Source organism: Streptopelia decaocto, assembly GCF_964273445.1.
Source record: "Streptopelia decaocto genome assembly, chromosome: 4".
NCBI lineage: Eukaryota > Metazoa > Chordata > Aves > Columbiformes > Columbidae > Streptopelia > Streptopelia decaocto.
The window spans coordinates 24,195,211-24,213,223 of NC_138658.1; the positions used below are offsets into that span (position 1 = coordinate 24,195,211).

At 44.9% G+C, this 18,013-nt stretch overlaps 1 protein-coding gene across 1 annotated transcript; it reads right to left on the bottom strand.

Annotated features, from left to right (window-relative positions):
• Positions 1–245: 245 nt before the first annotated feature.
• SPP1 (secreted phosphoprotein 1) lies at positions 246–4,122 on the bottom strand. Its single transcript, XM_082050967.1, has 7 exons — positions 3,971–4,122; positions 2,967–3,033; positions 2,825–2,875; positions 2,081–2,179; positions 1,885–1,929; positions 1,401–1,667; positions 246–982 (listed from the first exon to the last, which is right to left on the bottom strand). Exons 2-7 carry the CDS (start codon positions 3,018–3,020, stop codon positions 572–574), a joined length of 927 nt encoding a protein of 308 aa, XP_081907093.1. The 5' UTR covers positions 3,021–3,033; positions 3,971–4,122; the 3' UTR covers positions 246–571.
• Positions 4,123–18,013: the final 13,891 nt, after the last annotated feature.

Here is an 18,013-nt window from a genome sequence, read left to right on the forward strand (position 1 = left end):
CCTCAGAGGGGGCCGAGCGCCTCCGCCCACCCGCTCCCGAGGCGGGGAGCCCGGCGGCGCCCTCTGTGGCAGCGGCCCGCTCGCCGCTCCGCTTCGGTAAGAGCACGAGCAGACCCCGCCGAAGGTTTTACCCACTTGATAAAGCGCGGGAGAACGGCTGACTTGACATAATTTCCAAAAGGAGTGGTATTAAACCTCTTTACACAGCCAGAAATCCCCCAGCACAGAGCAATGCAGCCCAGAGGTTCAGGGTTTTTTGTGTTTTTATTTGTAACTCCAGTTACAGCAAAATACAGGCTGGCAGTACAGAAAAGCAGCACGCCAGAGAGGTAACGCTTGCTCTGTGCGTCCAGCAGTGTTCATCTGGCTTCCCCGCACCCTCCCTGACCATATCCTGGGGCGCTGGTGCAACGGGCAGCGCTGGCAGCCGAGGGGAGGATGCCCCAAACCCAAAAAAATGACCATGCGGCTCTACATTTACAAACAGTTACCTGAAATGAAGCTACTCCCCCCCCGCCCCCGCTTAGGTAGGAACTGATGAAGAAGGGGAAAAAACTACATTTGTTTCACTTTAAAGGGTGACTTCATTATTTTCAATGCTGTGACGATCCTGAGCATCCTCGGCGCTCTCCAGAGTTTGATTGCTGTTCTCATCAGGGATCTCAGGCAGAACGCGGGCCTGGCTCTCCCTGCTTTCCACACTCCAGTGGCTGTCCCCTCTTACACCAGCCTTGCTGTCATCATCTCCTTCCATCTCGCGGCTGTCGAATTTCTGCCGACTGTCGTTTTCCACGCTCCGGTCACGCAGCTTACTGTCCAGCTCGCTGCTGTCCTGCCTGTGGCCCTTGGCAGCCCATTCCCCAGTGATGCTGAGCTTCCCCAGGGAGCGGCGGGCAGACAGGTCCTCCTGGGAGAGGTGCCCTTGCCGGCTGTCTGCATCCAGGGCGCTCTCATCCTCCTCCGTGGCATCGTACACAATGACCTGTGTAACAGGGCAGAACAAGAAGGAGCCGTTGTCACTGAGGAACTGGTCTGTCACCAAAGCAAGCTGCATAGTCTGTATGGTCACTCAAAGCCTGAGTAATACTGCTCTGCTGTGGCCTTTTAATGGAGTTGCATGAACCTTTCACATTATGAGAAACTCAAGTCTGATCTTGACCTCAGATTTCAAGTGTGCAAGGACCTTACGATAGTGCAACTTGCAGTATCCCAGAGCCTGCAGGAGCAGGCTGCACTCTTGCCTCTGCTTATCAGCAGCCCTCACCGATTTAGGGCATCCAGAGAAAGCAAATACATTCCTTATGCCTACCTTCCTCTCCTAATCCTTTTCACAGCTAACTCCCATAAAATGTCTGTTTTCAAATTCATTACCCTTTTCCTAAAACCTGGGTACTATTTACCTGTTTTGCAGCTTTGCGGATTTTGCTAGACTTCACCACTGTGGCTTTTGCCCTCACCGCGTAGGCCACACTGTCACCTCTGCCAGCGCTGTCGCCTCTGCCAGCGCTGTCGCCTCTGCCAGCACTGTCTCCCCGGGTGAAAGGAGAGAAGGGTACGGTTACTGGGACGTCTGTGGGAAAACCATCGTCGTCCTCATCGGATTCATCTGTGTCATCATCATCACCATCGACATCTTCGTGGCTCTTGCTTGATACAACAGGAAAGCGCTGCAAAGCATTTATTATCCATCAGGCAAAAGAACATATACAAGACACGCATACTCTTATCTGTCCTGTCTCACCCAGGGCTTATACACTGTTGAAGAACTAAGTGCACAAATTGCTCTGAATTCATCTCACCCCACCTGAGGCTTTATTTTATTTCGGGAGAGCTGTTACCACAAGAACCACATTGGGCTGCCATTTTGCCATTCAAATCACTTACCGGTTGTACTGGGACATCCACGCTTTCTTCTGAAGAGTGTAGAGTCTGAAAATGACAGCAAACTCACTATTAGGACGCTGAAGCATGTACAATAGAGCTGATCGGCATGTTGACTGCTCTTTAAGCATTTAATCCTAACTTGCAAATCTCGGCACTAAGAGATGCTCTTCTTTCTCTTTCAGTTAGTTGCACATACCTGCTGAGCCAGGTCATTCTGTGTGTGCTGCAGACTCTCCCAAGACTGAGAATTCACATGTTTGTGGTGCTGTCTGTGTGAGTGATGGCTCCTGGGATCCTTCAAGAGAAGGAAAGAAAGGTTGGAGTTATATCTAACAACCATGGTTTCAAATAATTCTCAGGTTCTTTTCCCAAGAAATATTTATCCCCCATATCATGAAGACTCTAAGTTAAATGCAGTAGCTGATTCTCAGACTAAATAGCTGATTTTACATGAGCAGTAGCTGGCAATGGAGTATAAATTAGATAGCTATATACAAGATCAGTACCATTCACTCATACCACTCCAAAAATTCATGGGAAGTGGATTGAAGTGCTCTTCCAAACCAAATATTGCCATCTGATCCACACTAATGACTGTGGGTTATAGCAGTTACACCATGCTACAGTCCTTTTCTCTTTTTAACTGACAGCTTACACATTTTTCATTAAGAAAAAGAGGTTTCCAGTGCTGGTCTAGAGATGTAACTGCAATGAGAGTCCACAACCAGGTACCAGGATGCCTAACATGGCAAAAGTCTACTGAATTCAGTGGCTCTGTGCTTTAGCTACCTGAGAAACTGGCTCGTAATAGCCAGGCGAGGACATGTTCTGCAAGCAGCTACAGTCATAAACCATGTATCAGATAATGTCTATTACAGGAAAAAAAAAAAATTAAAAGTATTTATTAAGGAAAATTAATAGAAAGACAAAAGGAGCTTACGTATTTTTCTTCGGAGCTGCCAGAAACAGCATGCTGCTTGGATTTACTCACCTTGAAGGGAGAAAATGAAATTAAATGAAATTTTTTTTGCTAATGTGCAAAGGGAATATGTGATGGCTAATACACATTGTGATTTACTTACTGGCCATGCAGCAACAATGCTGATAAGGCATAAACACAGGACTGCCACCTTCATTGTGATGTTTTACCTAGAAAATGTTTTGAAACTCTGAGTCAACAATGTAAAATACCACCAAAAAAAGCCATATGCTTTTGCTTCCTTCTGGTGTTCTTCACCATGCCAAGACCAATCTTTTTCATCCGTCTTCCATCACCACACCCAGCCCATTTTTAAATGACTTAGCAACACAAAAGCTACAAGAACTTTAAAACCAGATATTGAAAAGTACGGAGAGTAGCCACACTGAGAGGGTGAGCAGACTCCTCTCATCTGCTGACTTGCACTGGCAAAAGGAAAAGCCTTGTGAAAAACAAAGCACTGCAAAGATGAGATTAGATTTATCATGATTCCTTTAACATCATTTTGACAGAAGAAACAGGATAAGATAAGCCCAGCTGAGGTTCTCGTTTCAATTATTTTAAAGTAACTAGTTTTCAGGGTTATTAACTGGAGTCACTATGAGTAAACTCCATTTATATGAGCATAAACTGCTTTTATTTACAGATCTTTATTTTCACCTGCAGAAGTTTGAACAGAACAACCTGTGTTTCCAGGCAAGAAATGAAGTGAAATATCTGCTCACATTGCAGTTTTAGCAATTTAATAAATGAGTGATTCCCGATTAAATTAGGATAGTACTGAGCTACAGTAAATTTTGGTGCGGACAGACCAGTTCTCAGGAAAAGCAACATCCCTGAGAAATTGAACAGGTAGACTTTTCACTAACCTCCTCCTAACACCTATCAGCACACAGATTTTAACTGGCAATTAGGTATAGTACCCTGCTTCCCTAAAGCAACCTTGCTCCTGTAAAAGTAGACCTTTTTCTGCAGAGAAACATCAAACGCCCCTGGGCAGTGAAGCAGTTTTCCAGGATCACCTGTCCAAAGCTTCCTTAGCTAGAGCTGCAGACAGAACGGAACATGTCAGGTAAAAAAGAAAAAGAAAAAGGCAAGAAAAATTACCTTTCTGGTGCTGGAGAAGTCAGCTGCAACAAGAGCTCTCTTAGTGATCCCAGCAGCAGCTCAAACTGCTTGGCTCCCAGTGGCTCTGGCTTTCTCCCCTCGTCCCCCGACTGCCTGACATCTCCAACCTCGGGGAATTTAAATGCTCTCCCAGGCACGGCCACCAATCCCCATGTGGCGGAAAAAAGATGAGGTCATGAGGCTCCTGGCCACCGTCCTGCCCACGTTCTCCTACACTTCCCCTTTGGCTTTGTGGTTTTTGAAGCAAACACACACTACTCTATGGTTAAAATGTTACTTATGGGCAAGATCATTAACCAGCAGGTCTGTTGAATGCACAGCCTTTGGTACTGTGTAGGAGGACTTCAGGGCACATCTACCTTCCTTTTGCAAAAAGGCAGAGCCCAGTTTCCCCGAAACCTTTCCTGCCCTGTTCTGTAGGGGGTAGGAACGTGTAATGTGTGCAGGAAGAAGGAGACTTGAACATAAAGTCTCCCCAAAAAAGTGTTCATACTTCTGAAAAGTGGTGCATTTTCTCTCCAGTGCATACATGTTGCAAGGGGAATTGTGAAGACACAGTATAAAATATGGCCTTTTGCCTTTTTGGTTTTAACGGGGTCAAAAAAAAAAAAGTTTGTCTCAATAGGCATTTTGCATCCAGAACCTTGTTTAGAAAGGTATACAAGAGCCACTGATAGTCCAATTAAAAAGAGTTTTTGCACATTTTTCAAAAGTTCCTATTGCTTTTCTATTCATTTGTAGCCCCTCTATGTCTTTTTTATTTTCATTCACTCTCTCAGGTGGTTTGGTTGGGTCACCTGCTACAGATGCCTCCAAGGACCAGATTTCAGATATTTTTCTAGATGAAAAAAAGAGAAAAAAAAGGCAGCTACAGCTCCAATATGAATACCACCATGACTAGCAAAGGACATCATGGGATGAAATTCCACATCTGCTATGGAGCAGTGCATTGGCCTGCTGAGGGGCAACAGATGGGCAGATGCTGCCCCATCCATGATGTGCTGTAAGACTCTCAGACCCTCTTCCTTTCAGCGTTTCTTTAAAATGACAACGAGGTGTCAATCCAACACAGGAAAGCATTCCAAGCAGCCCTTTTAGAAGGCAGAATATTTGCAACTGTTTCAAAGCAGTTATCTTTCTCCTAATTTCTGATACCCAGCTAGTGTTGTGTCCTTAGTCAAGCAGCAATTAAACAGATGTCTTGATGCCCCAGGCCATGTTACCAATTATTCTGTGCTTACTAACACTTCTGTGCCATGTTTAGAAACACCACGAGAAACATACTCAAGTTAGCTCAGCAACTGCCTATCGTATCATCACATGGATCTATCTAAATATATTTTAGAGCTGAGATCAGCAATAGTTAAAAGTTTAGCTTAGTCTGCTTAATATTCTAATACCCGAGTAGGTGGATTGGTTAAAAAGATAGTATGTCATTAGTAGTCCTGCATGTCCATAAACCACGTATGTGTCCACCTGAATGAGGACTATCCTAGCTTTTATTTTTGGAGCTATGTGATCATTATTGCTTACTAAATCAGGAAAGACTTTTCAAGCAAAAAAGCCTTCAGAAATTAGGACTTCAGCAGTGTGATCTTCTGCAGATTTAGGTGGCTTATATAATCTCTGTGGCTCAGTGCTTCTGAAAACCAGACAGTCTACAGAAGCTCTTGAGTGCAGATGCAGAGCTGTAAGTGGGTTCTAGCTAGACGTTTAGGCTTGAGCATTATGTAGTAGCTGATACACCTAGATTGCAATACACTGTGATTAGTAACTGCTTCAGAAGGCCACTGTGATTGACACCAGGGAACCCCAAACCAGACCCTTAGGTGGCCAAGTACCTTTGATCTCAAACACCCATAGACATGAGCAGTGCAACTTGCAGCTTCCCAGCACTGGTAAGAAAAACAAACCAAACCAAACCAAACCAAACCAAACCAAACCAAACCAAACCAAACCAAACCAAACCAAATCACCACACTTCCATCTGCCAGAACAAGAACCTGAGACACAGAGAAGCTCAGTGGCTCACACCACTGAATGCAGGACTGGGTATGTCACATCCTGCTCTCCTGTCCTACCCACACATACACTGGATCAAATTTGGAGCCTGAAAAAATCAATTTTCTCTACCGATGATTCATCAAGAGATACAGAACTGAATAACATAGTGAAAAATTCCCTAGAGCTGTTGCCTGATCAAAACAAGAAACTTCCAGCACATGCAGTTTGCATAACGGTATATTACTGTGTATCTGACTTTCAGTAAAATACATATAATGTCAGGACTTGTAAACAACCTGGTTCACCAAGTTCAGCAGCAGCTGTCAGTCATGCTGATGGAGAAGCTCAAAGCCTTCAGAAACACAATCTTCCTGCAGTTTGTCAAAGACCTTCCTGTACAGGTCAATTATCACTGTGGCTTTTCAAGGCAAATGTTTTGCAAGTACCTGGAATACTTGTCTCCCAGCAGAGACATTATGTGACCCCTAGGGAATTGTTTCTGGCAAACAACTGATATTTTCAGTGTGCTTAGCAACGGCAGCATTTCTCAGTACTGGTGCCAAAGCTATATGGTTGATTTTGTAAGAACTGAGGAACAACAGTGATGTTTTGCAGTAATCCAGAAGCAGGACGTGAAGAGACAGTTATTACTAAATGGTTTCATTTTATGCAGGATCAGCCAGTACAGAGCTGTAGTAAATTTAGCACTTGTCTCATGCCCATCATTATGTGGTTATTCACCCTGTAAATCATTTCATCTATCTGAGAAATCCTTTGCCTTGGTTGGAGGTAGCACTGTCTCGTTCTCTCAGGGATAAGGAACAAGCAGGGCAGAAAGGGGGGAACTTTCACCATTTTCACTTCCCACGTGAAGATGCCTGATTCTGGAGAGAGCACTTGGCTGGCAGAGGCACAGCAGAAGCGACTTGCTTGGATTTGTACAGGTGGGAGGGTACATGATTTCAGCTTCCACGAGCTGTTGGGGTCTGTGTGGAACACGACAGTGACAGGCTGTAATTTGTTGCACATAGGTACATTTTCTACTCAGCTATCGTGTCAAACAAAGCTTTTGACCACAATTTCTTCCATCTTGGGCTGCACTAGGAACATGTGGTTAGGCTGCTGTTTCGTGTCACTGAGAAGTGCTATCAGTGCAGCCTCCAACACGTACCTCAGATCTTGAGCTGAGACATCGGTGCGATACCTGGCAATGTATCTGGCCAGCATAGGAAGTCCCAGCCTGCCTGCAGTGACCTGGTTTTTCAGGACAGACGGCTTTTGTTTAGGTTTGTTCACAAAAAAAACCCCACCACAGTTCCTGGGGGAGACCAGAGCAGCAGCATCTGTCTGGCAAACACCAAGACTGGGAGAGAGAGATTAATTTCTTCAGTAGCATGAAGAACACTATCTAGTGAAAGCCCCAAAAAACCCAGCTTGGCAGTGCTCTTATAAACTCTTAACTTACAAACTGTTTGCAGCTAGAATGTCCCAAAGAAAAGCAGGCTTAATAAACAGTGTTTTCTGTGAAAAACAGATGAAAATCAAGAGTTTCTTGCATTGGTACCATAAAATACTCTTGAAAAGTACCTTGGAAACTGAGCATGTCAGCCGGTATTATATATCCCCAAAAGCCCTTGAATTATCCCAGTTAAAGCTTCAAAAGTGCAGAAAAGCTTACATTTGACACCTGGCAGGCTTCAGAAAAACCTTCTGCTTCTTAAAGAGACTACACAGACCACAACAGCATTCGTGTCCAGGCCTAGGAGTGCACTCGACATGCAGAAGGGATACAGGTGTCAGAGCTGTTTGATAAAGAAATTACAGGAGAGATTTGCTCCGTGCACGTGTGAGCAGGGCACCCCAATAACTCACGCTGTGCAGCACAGCCGCCTGTCTCCTGCTCTGCACCACTGGGAGCATTTCAAAAACAGAGCAGCAATCAAACCAGCAGCAGCTGCAAGAGTCTCCCAAGCAAAAGCCTTCATGCATTGACAGGGCAGCTCAAAACAATGTGGGGTCCGTGACCTTCCAGTCTCCCCATCGCTTCTGTTTTGTAACGCCTGGTTGGCAAGGTGAGCTCCATTTAACCCTTATCAGGCAATGCAGGGTGTTATGGTTTCTTACTTTCCCTAGCCGTTCGTGGGTTTGTTGGAGGACTAGGCACACCATGAACCTAGAGCTGTACGAGATTCTTAATCAGGACAGAACAGAGAGTTTCTGGGCAACAACCCCACTGTAAGCAGACAGCACATTAAAAAGTGCCAGTGTTTGACAGAGAGCATGTTCCTATATTCTGCGCTTATTTCCTAATAAGCTAAGGAGAGCCTGCTCTGTCTTCTGAGACTGGTTGCTACCCGTTGACATTATCAAAGGCCCTTTTTTTTAGGAACAGCTTTGGAAACTGAAGGAAAAAAAAATATATTGGAGGAAGTGTCATACAGCTGTGGCTCACAAATCCTGGAGGCTGAACAGCCTCAGTCAGATCCCAGCTTTCACAGAGGCCAGAGGCTGCTCTTACTACAGCATAAATACAGTCCAGCTGTCTGTAGCTTCCTAAGATGGAGCCCTCCTGACATCTCCTCCCTTGACTAGAAAAAAAATTCTGGATCTTCCTGTTGAAATTCATGGATTTTATTACTGAAGTCAGTGGAGCAGCAGGAATTAAACGGGCACAGAAACATTACGTTATTTTCGGGTCATCACAGTTACCAATGTGAAGAACAAAACACCAGATACTCCAGTGCAAAACACCAGATACTCCAGTGCTGCTTTTGTGACTGCATTTCAGCTCTGAATTGAGGGGGAAAAAATTGCATTTTTTTCAGTTGGAGAAATTAATAAATGCAATAATAGTCTGAGCTAGTATTAGACTGGTAGTCTGAACTACTACTAAAAGCAACCAGTGAAAGTATAACATATACAGCATACCTCATTTTTTCTTGATTGTGCTATTTTGTGATGTATGTAACCCTCAAAAAGGAAATGTTTGAGAGTGGGAGAACAAAACTTTCAGCATCCCAAAGGGAGCTGAGCTCAATCTTAAGATGCTGGCTCCGAAGCCTGAACCCTGCCGCAGAGATAACGCTCCAGAATGAAGGAATGCATGCAGGGTGCCTGTCCTTAACTCCTTTATGTACTCATAAGAAAGTGGCCATCAGCTGCCAGCTCAGGGCTCACAGTCCAAGTACCGAGGGGAATTTAATGGTAGGAAGCAGCTTCACAGAAGACTGCTTTACAGACAAGCATTGCAAAAACTTTGTGACAAGTTGTTTCCTTCTCTCCCCACTCAGTTCCCCATTTCCTATCCTACTGCAAAATTTTCTCCTCCTAGTAAGAAAGAACTTTAATGGAAACATCTGAATATGCAGAATGGGTATGGAAAGAACAGCATCTTCTTGCTCTGCATTGTGAAACTGTTGGAAAGTCACAAGACGCCTGTTTCACCTAGTGCAGGAACTTTTGGCAGGGTACCACAGGAACGGTACTGCACACCCAGCACCACTCCGCTCACATCTTTATTAAGCTCCACTGGAAAACCACAAAGAGCCATGTCCTTGCTGCCAGAAATGTGAGAAGCAGAACAGATAACAGCACAAGAGAGAACGACAGAAAAGATGAGGAGCCAACTCCTCCTCCACAGGCCTGTGCGGGGACAGGAGTTGGACTCGATGATGCTCGCAGGTCCCTTCCAACTCAGGATGTTCTGAGTCTATGATAACTGAGATCAGCACTGCAATCCCATACTGCACAATGGCGGATGGGTCCTAACTGTGCCCTCAATTCTTATCACACATCAGCCTTGATTTTGCATTCCGCATAAACCATGTTGAGCTCACGTCGTGTTTGCACACACAACACCACAAGGCTCACAGCACAAGAAGCACAGAGTCCGAAAAAGAGGTCACTACCAATCCCAGAGACAAACCTTTTACAACGCACACTGTCCAAGTGCCTCCTGGAAGGGGTCAGAGCAAAAACAGATAATTTGAAGAGATGCCAGGCATTATACAACACAGGCTCACAGCCTGCATATCTGTGGTTCTCTCTACACAAGACCTCCTGCCTGCAGCCTCTTCTGACTTTCATGTCTCCAGAAGGTCCTGAGAAGGTGAAGCGTGCACTGTACAAGCAGTACAGGACTGCTAGGACAGGTTGTGACCCCGCCACCGAACCTGACCTCAGACCGCAGGCTGTGCTATGTGCCAGAAACCCTTCAGATTTCATGTGGTTTCAGGTTTTGCTGTCTGGGGCTGCTGCGGTCTGAGGTGGGACGGATGCAGAACTGAGTCAGCGTGGAAACAAACATCTCCTGCGCACTGTGCGCTGGGGTCTGGAGCCCCTGCCAGCCAAGTAGGAGGAAAAACCCATCTGTGGGCCCGACAGAAAGGGAATTAAAGAGCTGGGGACTGGATTTGTGGAGGAAGTAGTTTGGCCGAGAACCTGATCTGATTTTGGAGGGGGAACAGAAAACCAGCATTCAAGGGTCAAGGCCTCTGCCATCCCAACTGAGTCAGAGAGAGATCCCTCGCAGCTTGCTGGAGCTTGGAGGGGATGAGGCTTGTTTTCCCTCAAAGCCCATTCAGGCGGGAGCTCTGCTGGAACCAGGCTTTACTACAGCAATGAAACATTTTGGTTCTGGCTTAGAAAGCCAGGATGCCTCCTGCATGTCAGGATACTTCATCTTAATCGGTATTGGGTAGCCACCTGTTGTACAATAAGCAAGTAGAGAACATCTCTCAGACCCAGCATTTTTTCCTTGTGTTTTGCCTATTAAAGTTGTATTAATATTTTCAATTTTTAAAAATTAAGGTGGTGTGTTTTTTGGTTTTGTTTGGTTTTGGTTTTTCTTTGGCTGGAACAGCCAAACTCACACCTGACAGGTATTACCATCAGCAAGTCAAAAAAATATGTTAGTTTTCCTAATTGTATAGTTTTTCAAGTAAATAGGATAATTGATACGCTGAATGGTTCAGATGATGGGCAATACAAGTGTCTGGAAAAAAGTAAAAAGGTTTCTTTTGCTTAGAAAGGTACCTTTTTTCACTTTCTCTCATGCTCAGTCAGTTTTCTTTTTCTTCCCTGTCTCTCTTTCAGCAGGACTGGAACACAAATATTTTGTTTCCTTAAGTACCTGTGTGCTATGTCCTGAACTGGCAGCTCATGCTCATGTACGCAGGGCAGGTGCCATCACTCCCCAGATTTGTCACCTCCTGGACCAGCCAGTCCCTAACCCTGCCCAGCACTGAGAACCAGCAGCCCACAATACAGAGGAGCTGCATGGAGGCATGCTGGACTTGGCTGGCTGGGAGTACAGACAGACAGACAGCCTGCTAGGTACAGGAACACTGCAGCACACTTTTGGCAAGCCCCTGCTCTGTCCTTCCTTGCTTACCAGCTCTCTTTGGAAGGGAGGTGGCTTTTTTTGAAAATACACAGCTGAAAGATAATCACATCCAGATTTAGGAAATAACATTTTGCACATAATTCCTACTGGCTACCTAGACAGATTATTGGTTAAGCATGTAGCTATAAATTTGGCAGAATAAATGGCAAACTGTGGTTGGCACATGGATGCAAAGCAGGAAGGAAACTGCAGCTATACATTAACCAAAGGAAAGGAAAGCCTAGGAAACTGGATTGACCAGCAGGCTCTGAAGCAAACAATAAGAAGGGGCAGCCGATGGGGCAACTAACTCTTGAGAAGCATATGCAGCATCAGGGCTCTTTGCATTAGGAAAAACATTCCTGGTCAATAAATAACAAACCAGAACTGCTGTTTGCTCACTGAGTCTTGTTTATCAGAAGGAAGTCAAGTGATTTCTCCTCACCCATGGAAAATGTGAACACAGAGGATGACAAGCAATTTTGGGAAGCAACATCCGTTCTGTATGGAGAAACTTGATCTGCTCTACCCAAAAATAACCTATGTTGAAACACAGCCTAATTCACATCTAAGCAATTGATTAGACAAAACGAGGAAGCACAACTGTCTCTTGGAGCTGTGTTGGTCTGGCCTCAAGCAGCAGGGCAGTAATGTGGGCTGAACTGGACTGGAAATCACAGATATAAGATTCAAGGCCAGGCTGGACGAGGCTTTGAGCAATCTGGTCTGGGTGAAGAAGTCCCTTCTCATGGCAAGAAAAAAGCACATCAAAATATTAAGAAATGCAAACTACCACAACAAGATTTTTTTTTTTTTTAAGTAGCCTTTCATTTAACTTCATGTCTACCATACCTCCTCTTCCCATCCTGATGTTGTAACATGTGACTTAAATAATTTTCAACAAAATTAATATTCATTATGTCTCTAATCTTGCAAAGGTGCTATTGTGGGCACGAGCTTATCCTTATTGAGCGTGCAGTTATTAGGTCCTACGTAAGGACTCTTAAATACCTTTTAAAAAGGAAGCAACTATAACATTTAATGATTTGCCCGTTGTTTATCAGCTCCTGGCTCAATACTGCCCATGCCTCAGACAAGGAATAGATGCCCAAGAAATATTAAAAATCTCACTGTGAACTCACAGTTATGCTAGCATTTCTCTTAACACACTGGCATCCCATCATCATGGAGATGGAAAGCAGAGAACAATACCGAGGCAGAAGAGAAAAAAAAATTAACCTGGCCAAGTAATTGCATTCCCTAGCTGTGGGTTTTAAATACCTTTCTTTAACAGGAAGTCTTCACCACAGACTTCAGTGGAAAACAGCTATGTTCACACATACACAGATTGCATGTTGGAGGCAGGCGGAGAGGGCGGCTTTTTTTAATTACGTGGGCTACACAGACACTGCAAATTGAGGCTTAAGCAAGCAGGGCTGCTCCCGTTTCACCATGATATGGCCTGCTGACAATTAGCCTGTCTGCTTGGGCTGCTCTACTTCCAAATCACATCTCCTCTAACCATCTTCTAATTAGACCCACTACAAAAATCAGACAGAAGGACTGGCTCCAGATACTACTGACCCTAACAGCTGACATTTGGCTGAACGCTGCCATGCAGCAGATTTGCTGCAAGCATTTCTTTTGTTAGTGATAACACTGGCAATGGTTCCCTTCTAGGACTGTGCACATTTATTTATTGTGTGGGTTTTGTTTGTTTGTTTGTTTTTTTATTTATTTCTTAATTTACTTTTTTAAACCACATATTAGGCAGCACAGTGCATTTTCCTAGCCTTCTGATAAGAGGTGGCTGGCTACTCATGCTTTATTTTTAAAGGAGTATACCCTCCGATTTTCATTAACATCTTCAAGGTGCCATCAGTTAGTATTCAATGCTCCATTAACAGTCTTGCTAGCACTCTCATTTGCTCACCCCCAGTCATTCCTACTGAACTGGTGTTATTCTGTGTTAAAGCCATTTTCCATAAAATCACATTGATAAGCGCAACTACACCAGCCATCTGTAACTCTAAGAACTAAATTATGCACAGGCTTCCCCATTGTTTCTTGTGGGCAAGAGATTATTCAGGCCTTTTATACAATTCAACTGCGTGTAAACATGGCAGCCTGGCTCACAATTTTCAGTTGTATTCCAGCTTCTCCAGTACCACCATTAACAAGTTATATTCTTTTTTCAAGGGAGACAGCCCTGATGGCAATGTTGGCGAGGTTTTTCCAGCACCCTTCTGCTGACAGCTGAGAAATCCTTCCCAGAAGACTGGCTTCTTGTCCTGCTCCAGTTTCGGACTTTGCTGCCCAGTAAATCTTTGCTTTACTGTACGGTGAGCAGGTCTGCACCCTCTAGGAAGTGTCAGCTCCCCAAACTCCACTAGGCTGCATGCACGTCTCCTGGCTTCCTGGGAATCATAGAATAGCAGGTTGGAAGGGACCAACAAGGATCATCTGGTCCAACCTTTCTTGGCACAAGCACAGTCTGGACAAGATGCTCCAAACAATGTTTCTTCCCTCAATGATCTGCTCTGAATGACAGCAAGTTGACCAAAGCAGCTGAGCCTCTGATGGAAAAGGGATTGGAAGCACACATGTAATTTTAAAAATCTGGAAATTAGTACTGGGAGAAATCAGGCACAGTATTTCTCTGTTCCTCTCAATGCAATAAAAACTCCCTCTTGTCCACTCTCTTGTTATCCCACTCCAAGCTTTTGTCCTAGGAATCCAGAGGAATAACTTTTTGGGATTTGAAGGAATTAAAACAGAAGTGTGGGTCAGTTCCCAAAGCAGAGGACCCTTCCTGCCCGACACCTGCTCAGCACCTCTGTACGTAGGAAGCTTCACCACAGCTTGCCGGGTTACTCCATGTGGTGGAACCCAAGGGCTCTGTGCAGGGTGCCCACCTTGGTGGAGTCTCACCCATGGACACGTTCCCCCGGGCAGGGTCAGAATCCGTCATGCTGGGTCTACCAATACACCTGTACTTGGGCATCATGCAGGACCTCTGCCCAGGAGGAGCTATTCTTCATGCAGGTGGTTCAGCCATTACTCTCCAAGAAATCTCTTGGTCTGCCTAGGCCCTACTCTAATGAGCGGTGAGGCAGAAATTAGGTTCTCCAATGCAAACAGCTGTTGGTTTATTTGTTTGGGTTTTTATTTCAACATAGTGATCTGCCCACAGAACATTCTAGGAAAGCACAAGTGAAACGTTTCTTCTGTGAAATGTAATTAACATAGTTTTCTTCCTGTCGCAAAGTATAATCGCAAATATAAACCAAAGCACAAGAATAGGGTTATTTTGGGCTATGGTTTGTGCATTTCAAAATATTGTGACAAGTTTGGTTTGTCAAACTGAAGACAGGGCAGATGTCTCTCTGCCTTCCTGTTTAAGCCCATGGTCTGGGAAGGGCGGCCGTAACCCATAATGACAGCTGGCTCGCCCAAAGCAACTGTTTCCCCCAATCTATAAATGCAGTTTTCCAAAGACTGAACATATGCCACAACATGCACATGCTTTGTGATCCTGTTCAACATGGCAACCCCCAATCTGATCTCAAGTAATATTAAAACTTCCATAGAAATACTTCTGACAAACCTGGTATGTGTGTATGTATATACATATACATATAAATAAATATGTATGTATATACATACACACACTTTCTCAAACACAGCTCACATGAAGATGTGAAATATTCCTTCAAAGTCAAAGAAATGAGTCAAAGTTTCCTCTGCAAAAGCATTTCCTAACTGTGGAAGAACTTGACTGAACACAGGACTGCTCTAACATTTTGCTGTGTATTTGCAGTTGCTCCTGAGGTGGCAAAGCATTTAAACACACGTACGGCTGAGCTCCAGGAGCTGTTGAGAGAAGTGGAGCACAGCATGACGTGGCTGCAGGGTCACAGCCTAGGACAACAGTGGCAAGGCATCTCCTAGCCGGAGGTAATTTTACCCAGATGGGTAATTCCCTGCAACGTGTCCCCACATGCAAAACGTATAATTCAAGACAGAACCCAGAGGACCGAAATAACAAATGGTTTACTTGCCCCTGCTCTCCAAATAAGGTCAACCATTAAACAAAAATGAAAAATTGCATTCTGTTGGGGAAAACCTCACTAGTATAAGTAGGTATAACACACTTACGGAACTGGCTTGGATCTGGGCTCAATAGTTAACCTTTCTGAGCCAATGTACTTTAAAAAATTATCAGATACTTCCTACCTTATTTTCTCAAGTCACTGCAGGAATTTACAAGTAAATACTCTGGCCTTCATCCATATGAAAAGGCACTGCAGCACAAGTGTCTTGGCTGAATAAACCACAGGGCATCAGCATTGCACAAGCAAACTCCTCACATTGTATTAATGCTCAGGTAAAGTGACACCAGGCTGGTCTGGCAGGATCCATATGGGAGCAAAACCCCTTTGCCTGAGAGCTGCTCTCCCCTGACACATGAACACAGGAGGGCATCGCTGCTGCCCTCTTGTCTCCTGCAGTGCCTGTCTGTCCATCTGTCCTCCTGTGCCGTCAGGGCCCAGGTGCTCTGGCCAGACTTGTGCATCTTGCAAGTGATAGGATGAGAGGAAATGGCCTCAGGTTGTACCAGGGAAGGTTTAGATTGGATATTAGGTAAAATTTCTTCATGGAAAAGGTTGTCAGGCATTGAAACAGGCTGTCCAAGGAAGTGGTGGAGTCATCACCCCTGGAGGTGTTTAAAAGACGTATATATGTGGTGCTTAGGGACATGGTTTAGTGTCAGAATTACATTAATGGTTGGACTTGATGATCTTGAGGGTCTCTTCCAACCAAAATAATTCTATGATTCTATCTTAGAAAGAAACTTGTTGTGCCTTCTGCAGCAGTAGCATCACCCCTACTGCCCAGGGAGGTGGCAAAGTGACCTATGGACATCAAGGAGTGCTTCTCCCAACAGCCAAGGCATGTGTTAGGAGGCTATAGGAGCACACACGACTAGGAAAAAGCAGTATATGCATGTAGCACATTTTTAAAAGTATTTTTTCCAGATATCAGAAGATATCTAGATATCTAACAGAAGGTATCCCCATCCTACCTGGAAGGTGTTTAAGATCTAAACCACATTTTCCAAAACAAGAGGAGCAATACAGAAAAAGTAAAGGAAGGTGAAGAGAAGGCTTTTTGATTTCCAGGTAATTGCACAAAGGCCAGTGCACAAAACCTGGAGAGCTTCTAGAATCAAACTGGTGCTGAAAGCCAGGAGCCTCAAAGATGTCCCCTCATATGTGTTTTACAATGTTTTGGCCTGTTAGGACCGGTGACTTACTCTGTTACCATACAACGTTGACAGCTAAGGCTCAGCAAGGGGTTTCCTGATAAGACCTGATGTTTCCAGCCAGCAGTAGGTTCCAGATTACTCTTTTAGTTCTGCTTGTGGAGCCTGTGACTGATCTAGCCTTGCATCAGGAACAGATGCCAAGGACACAGATGCTGAGACTGTTTCTCTCTGCAGCAGATGCACACCCCTGCCTTCCCAAAACACCCCTAAGGCACTGCTGCCAGAACCTGCCCTCCTGCCTGTCCCAATTCAGGCCGCCTACAGCCAGGCAAGCGCCAGCCTTAGGCAGACACATTTCCCTCTTGCACAAACCTGTGACGAAAATGCAATCACACACACATAAGTCACTTCCTTCATTAGCCACACACATGAGGAGGCAGCAAATTCTAAACCAGTCCCGTTACTGGGCAAGATCCCACTGCGTTTTGCACCAACTCAAGCAGGGTGTTGGCAGCAGGGAGAGCATCTGTGACACCCAGGGATACAGCTGTCCAGGTGGTTCATGCTCAGCCATGGAAGCAACACAGGCGAGAAGGTCCGAGGGGGTGAGGATGCCAAATTTCCCCTTTGTATGCCAAACACAAAGAAAGACAAATAATTCCTGAGCCAGCTCCAGAGGTGTGACAGACCACTTTGCTTCAGTAACCTGTAAGCCTTTCAACTGGTATTTTCCAGCAGTCTTCCAGTGCTGGGCTGATGGCTTATGAATCATGTTTTCTCTGGCAAATCAGCAATGTAAATGTGTCAGTTCCTGCGACAAAGGGGGTTATAGTGCTCTGCTGCTCACCTTAACGAGAGCAGGCTCCAGGCTGAGCAGTGCTTTGCTCTCTTGAAAGAAAGAAGAGGATGTTCGCACCAGCCACAGAGCACCTCTCCAGCACAAGGTCTGTTTTCCTGAGGGTCTTTAAGAACAGCACATCATTATAAGGCAAGAACAACCCCAAGTGAGTCTCTCTCAAGCACACAAACACTGAAAAACCAGCAACATCAGGAAAACACAAGTAGCTATCGGTAGGTATTTACATACAAACTGAATTGAAATATAGCAGCATTTTGCTGCCCATATCACAAGTCTTTATGGTTTCTGCAAGCAGCAGGGTTAAGAAAAACATGCCATGCCACATACCTTATGCAAAACCTTCCCTTTATGCCTGCTATACTGACTGGCCACCAGCCCTTGCTAAGGGTCAGAACCTGTGGCAGGCTCTGGAAACACAGATCCTACATGCAGAAAGGGTAAATCAAAACATGCAACATCACCATTCCCCTTCTGATACAAATCACACCAAGCAATTAGTTGGCAACT

Bases quoted from the DNA above. Each gene is read 5' to 3' on its own strand.
- SPP1 (XM_082050967.1), bottom strand. From the start codon at position 3,020: ATGAAGGTGGCAGTCCTGTGTTTATGCCTTATCAGCATTGTTGCTGCA. The intron at 2,876-2,966 runs GTAAGTAAATCA...TCTCCCTTCAAG, and splicing joins GCATTGTTGCTGCATGGCCA to GTGAGTAAATCCAAGCAGCA. The intron at 983-1,400 runs GTAAATAGTACC...CCTGTTACACAG, and splicing joins TCCGCAAAGCTGCAAAACAG to GTCATTGTGTACGATGCCAC.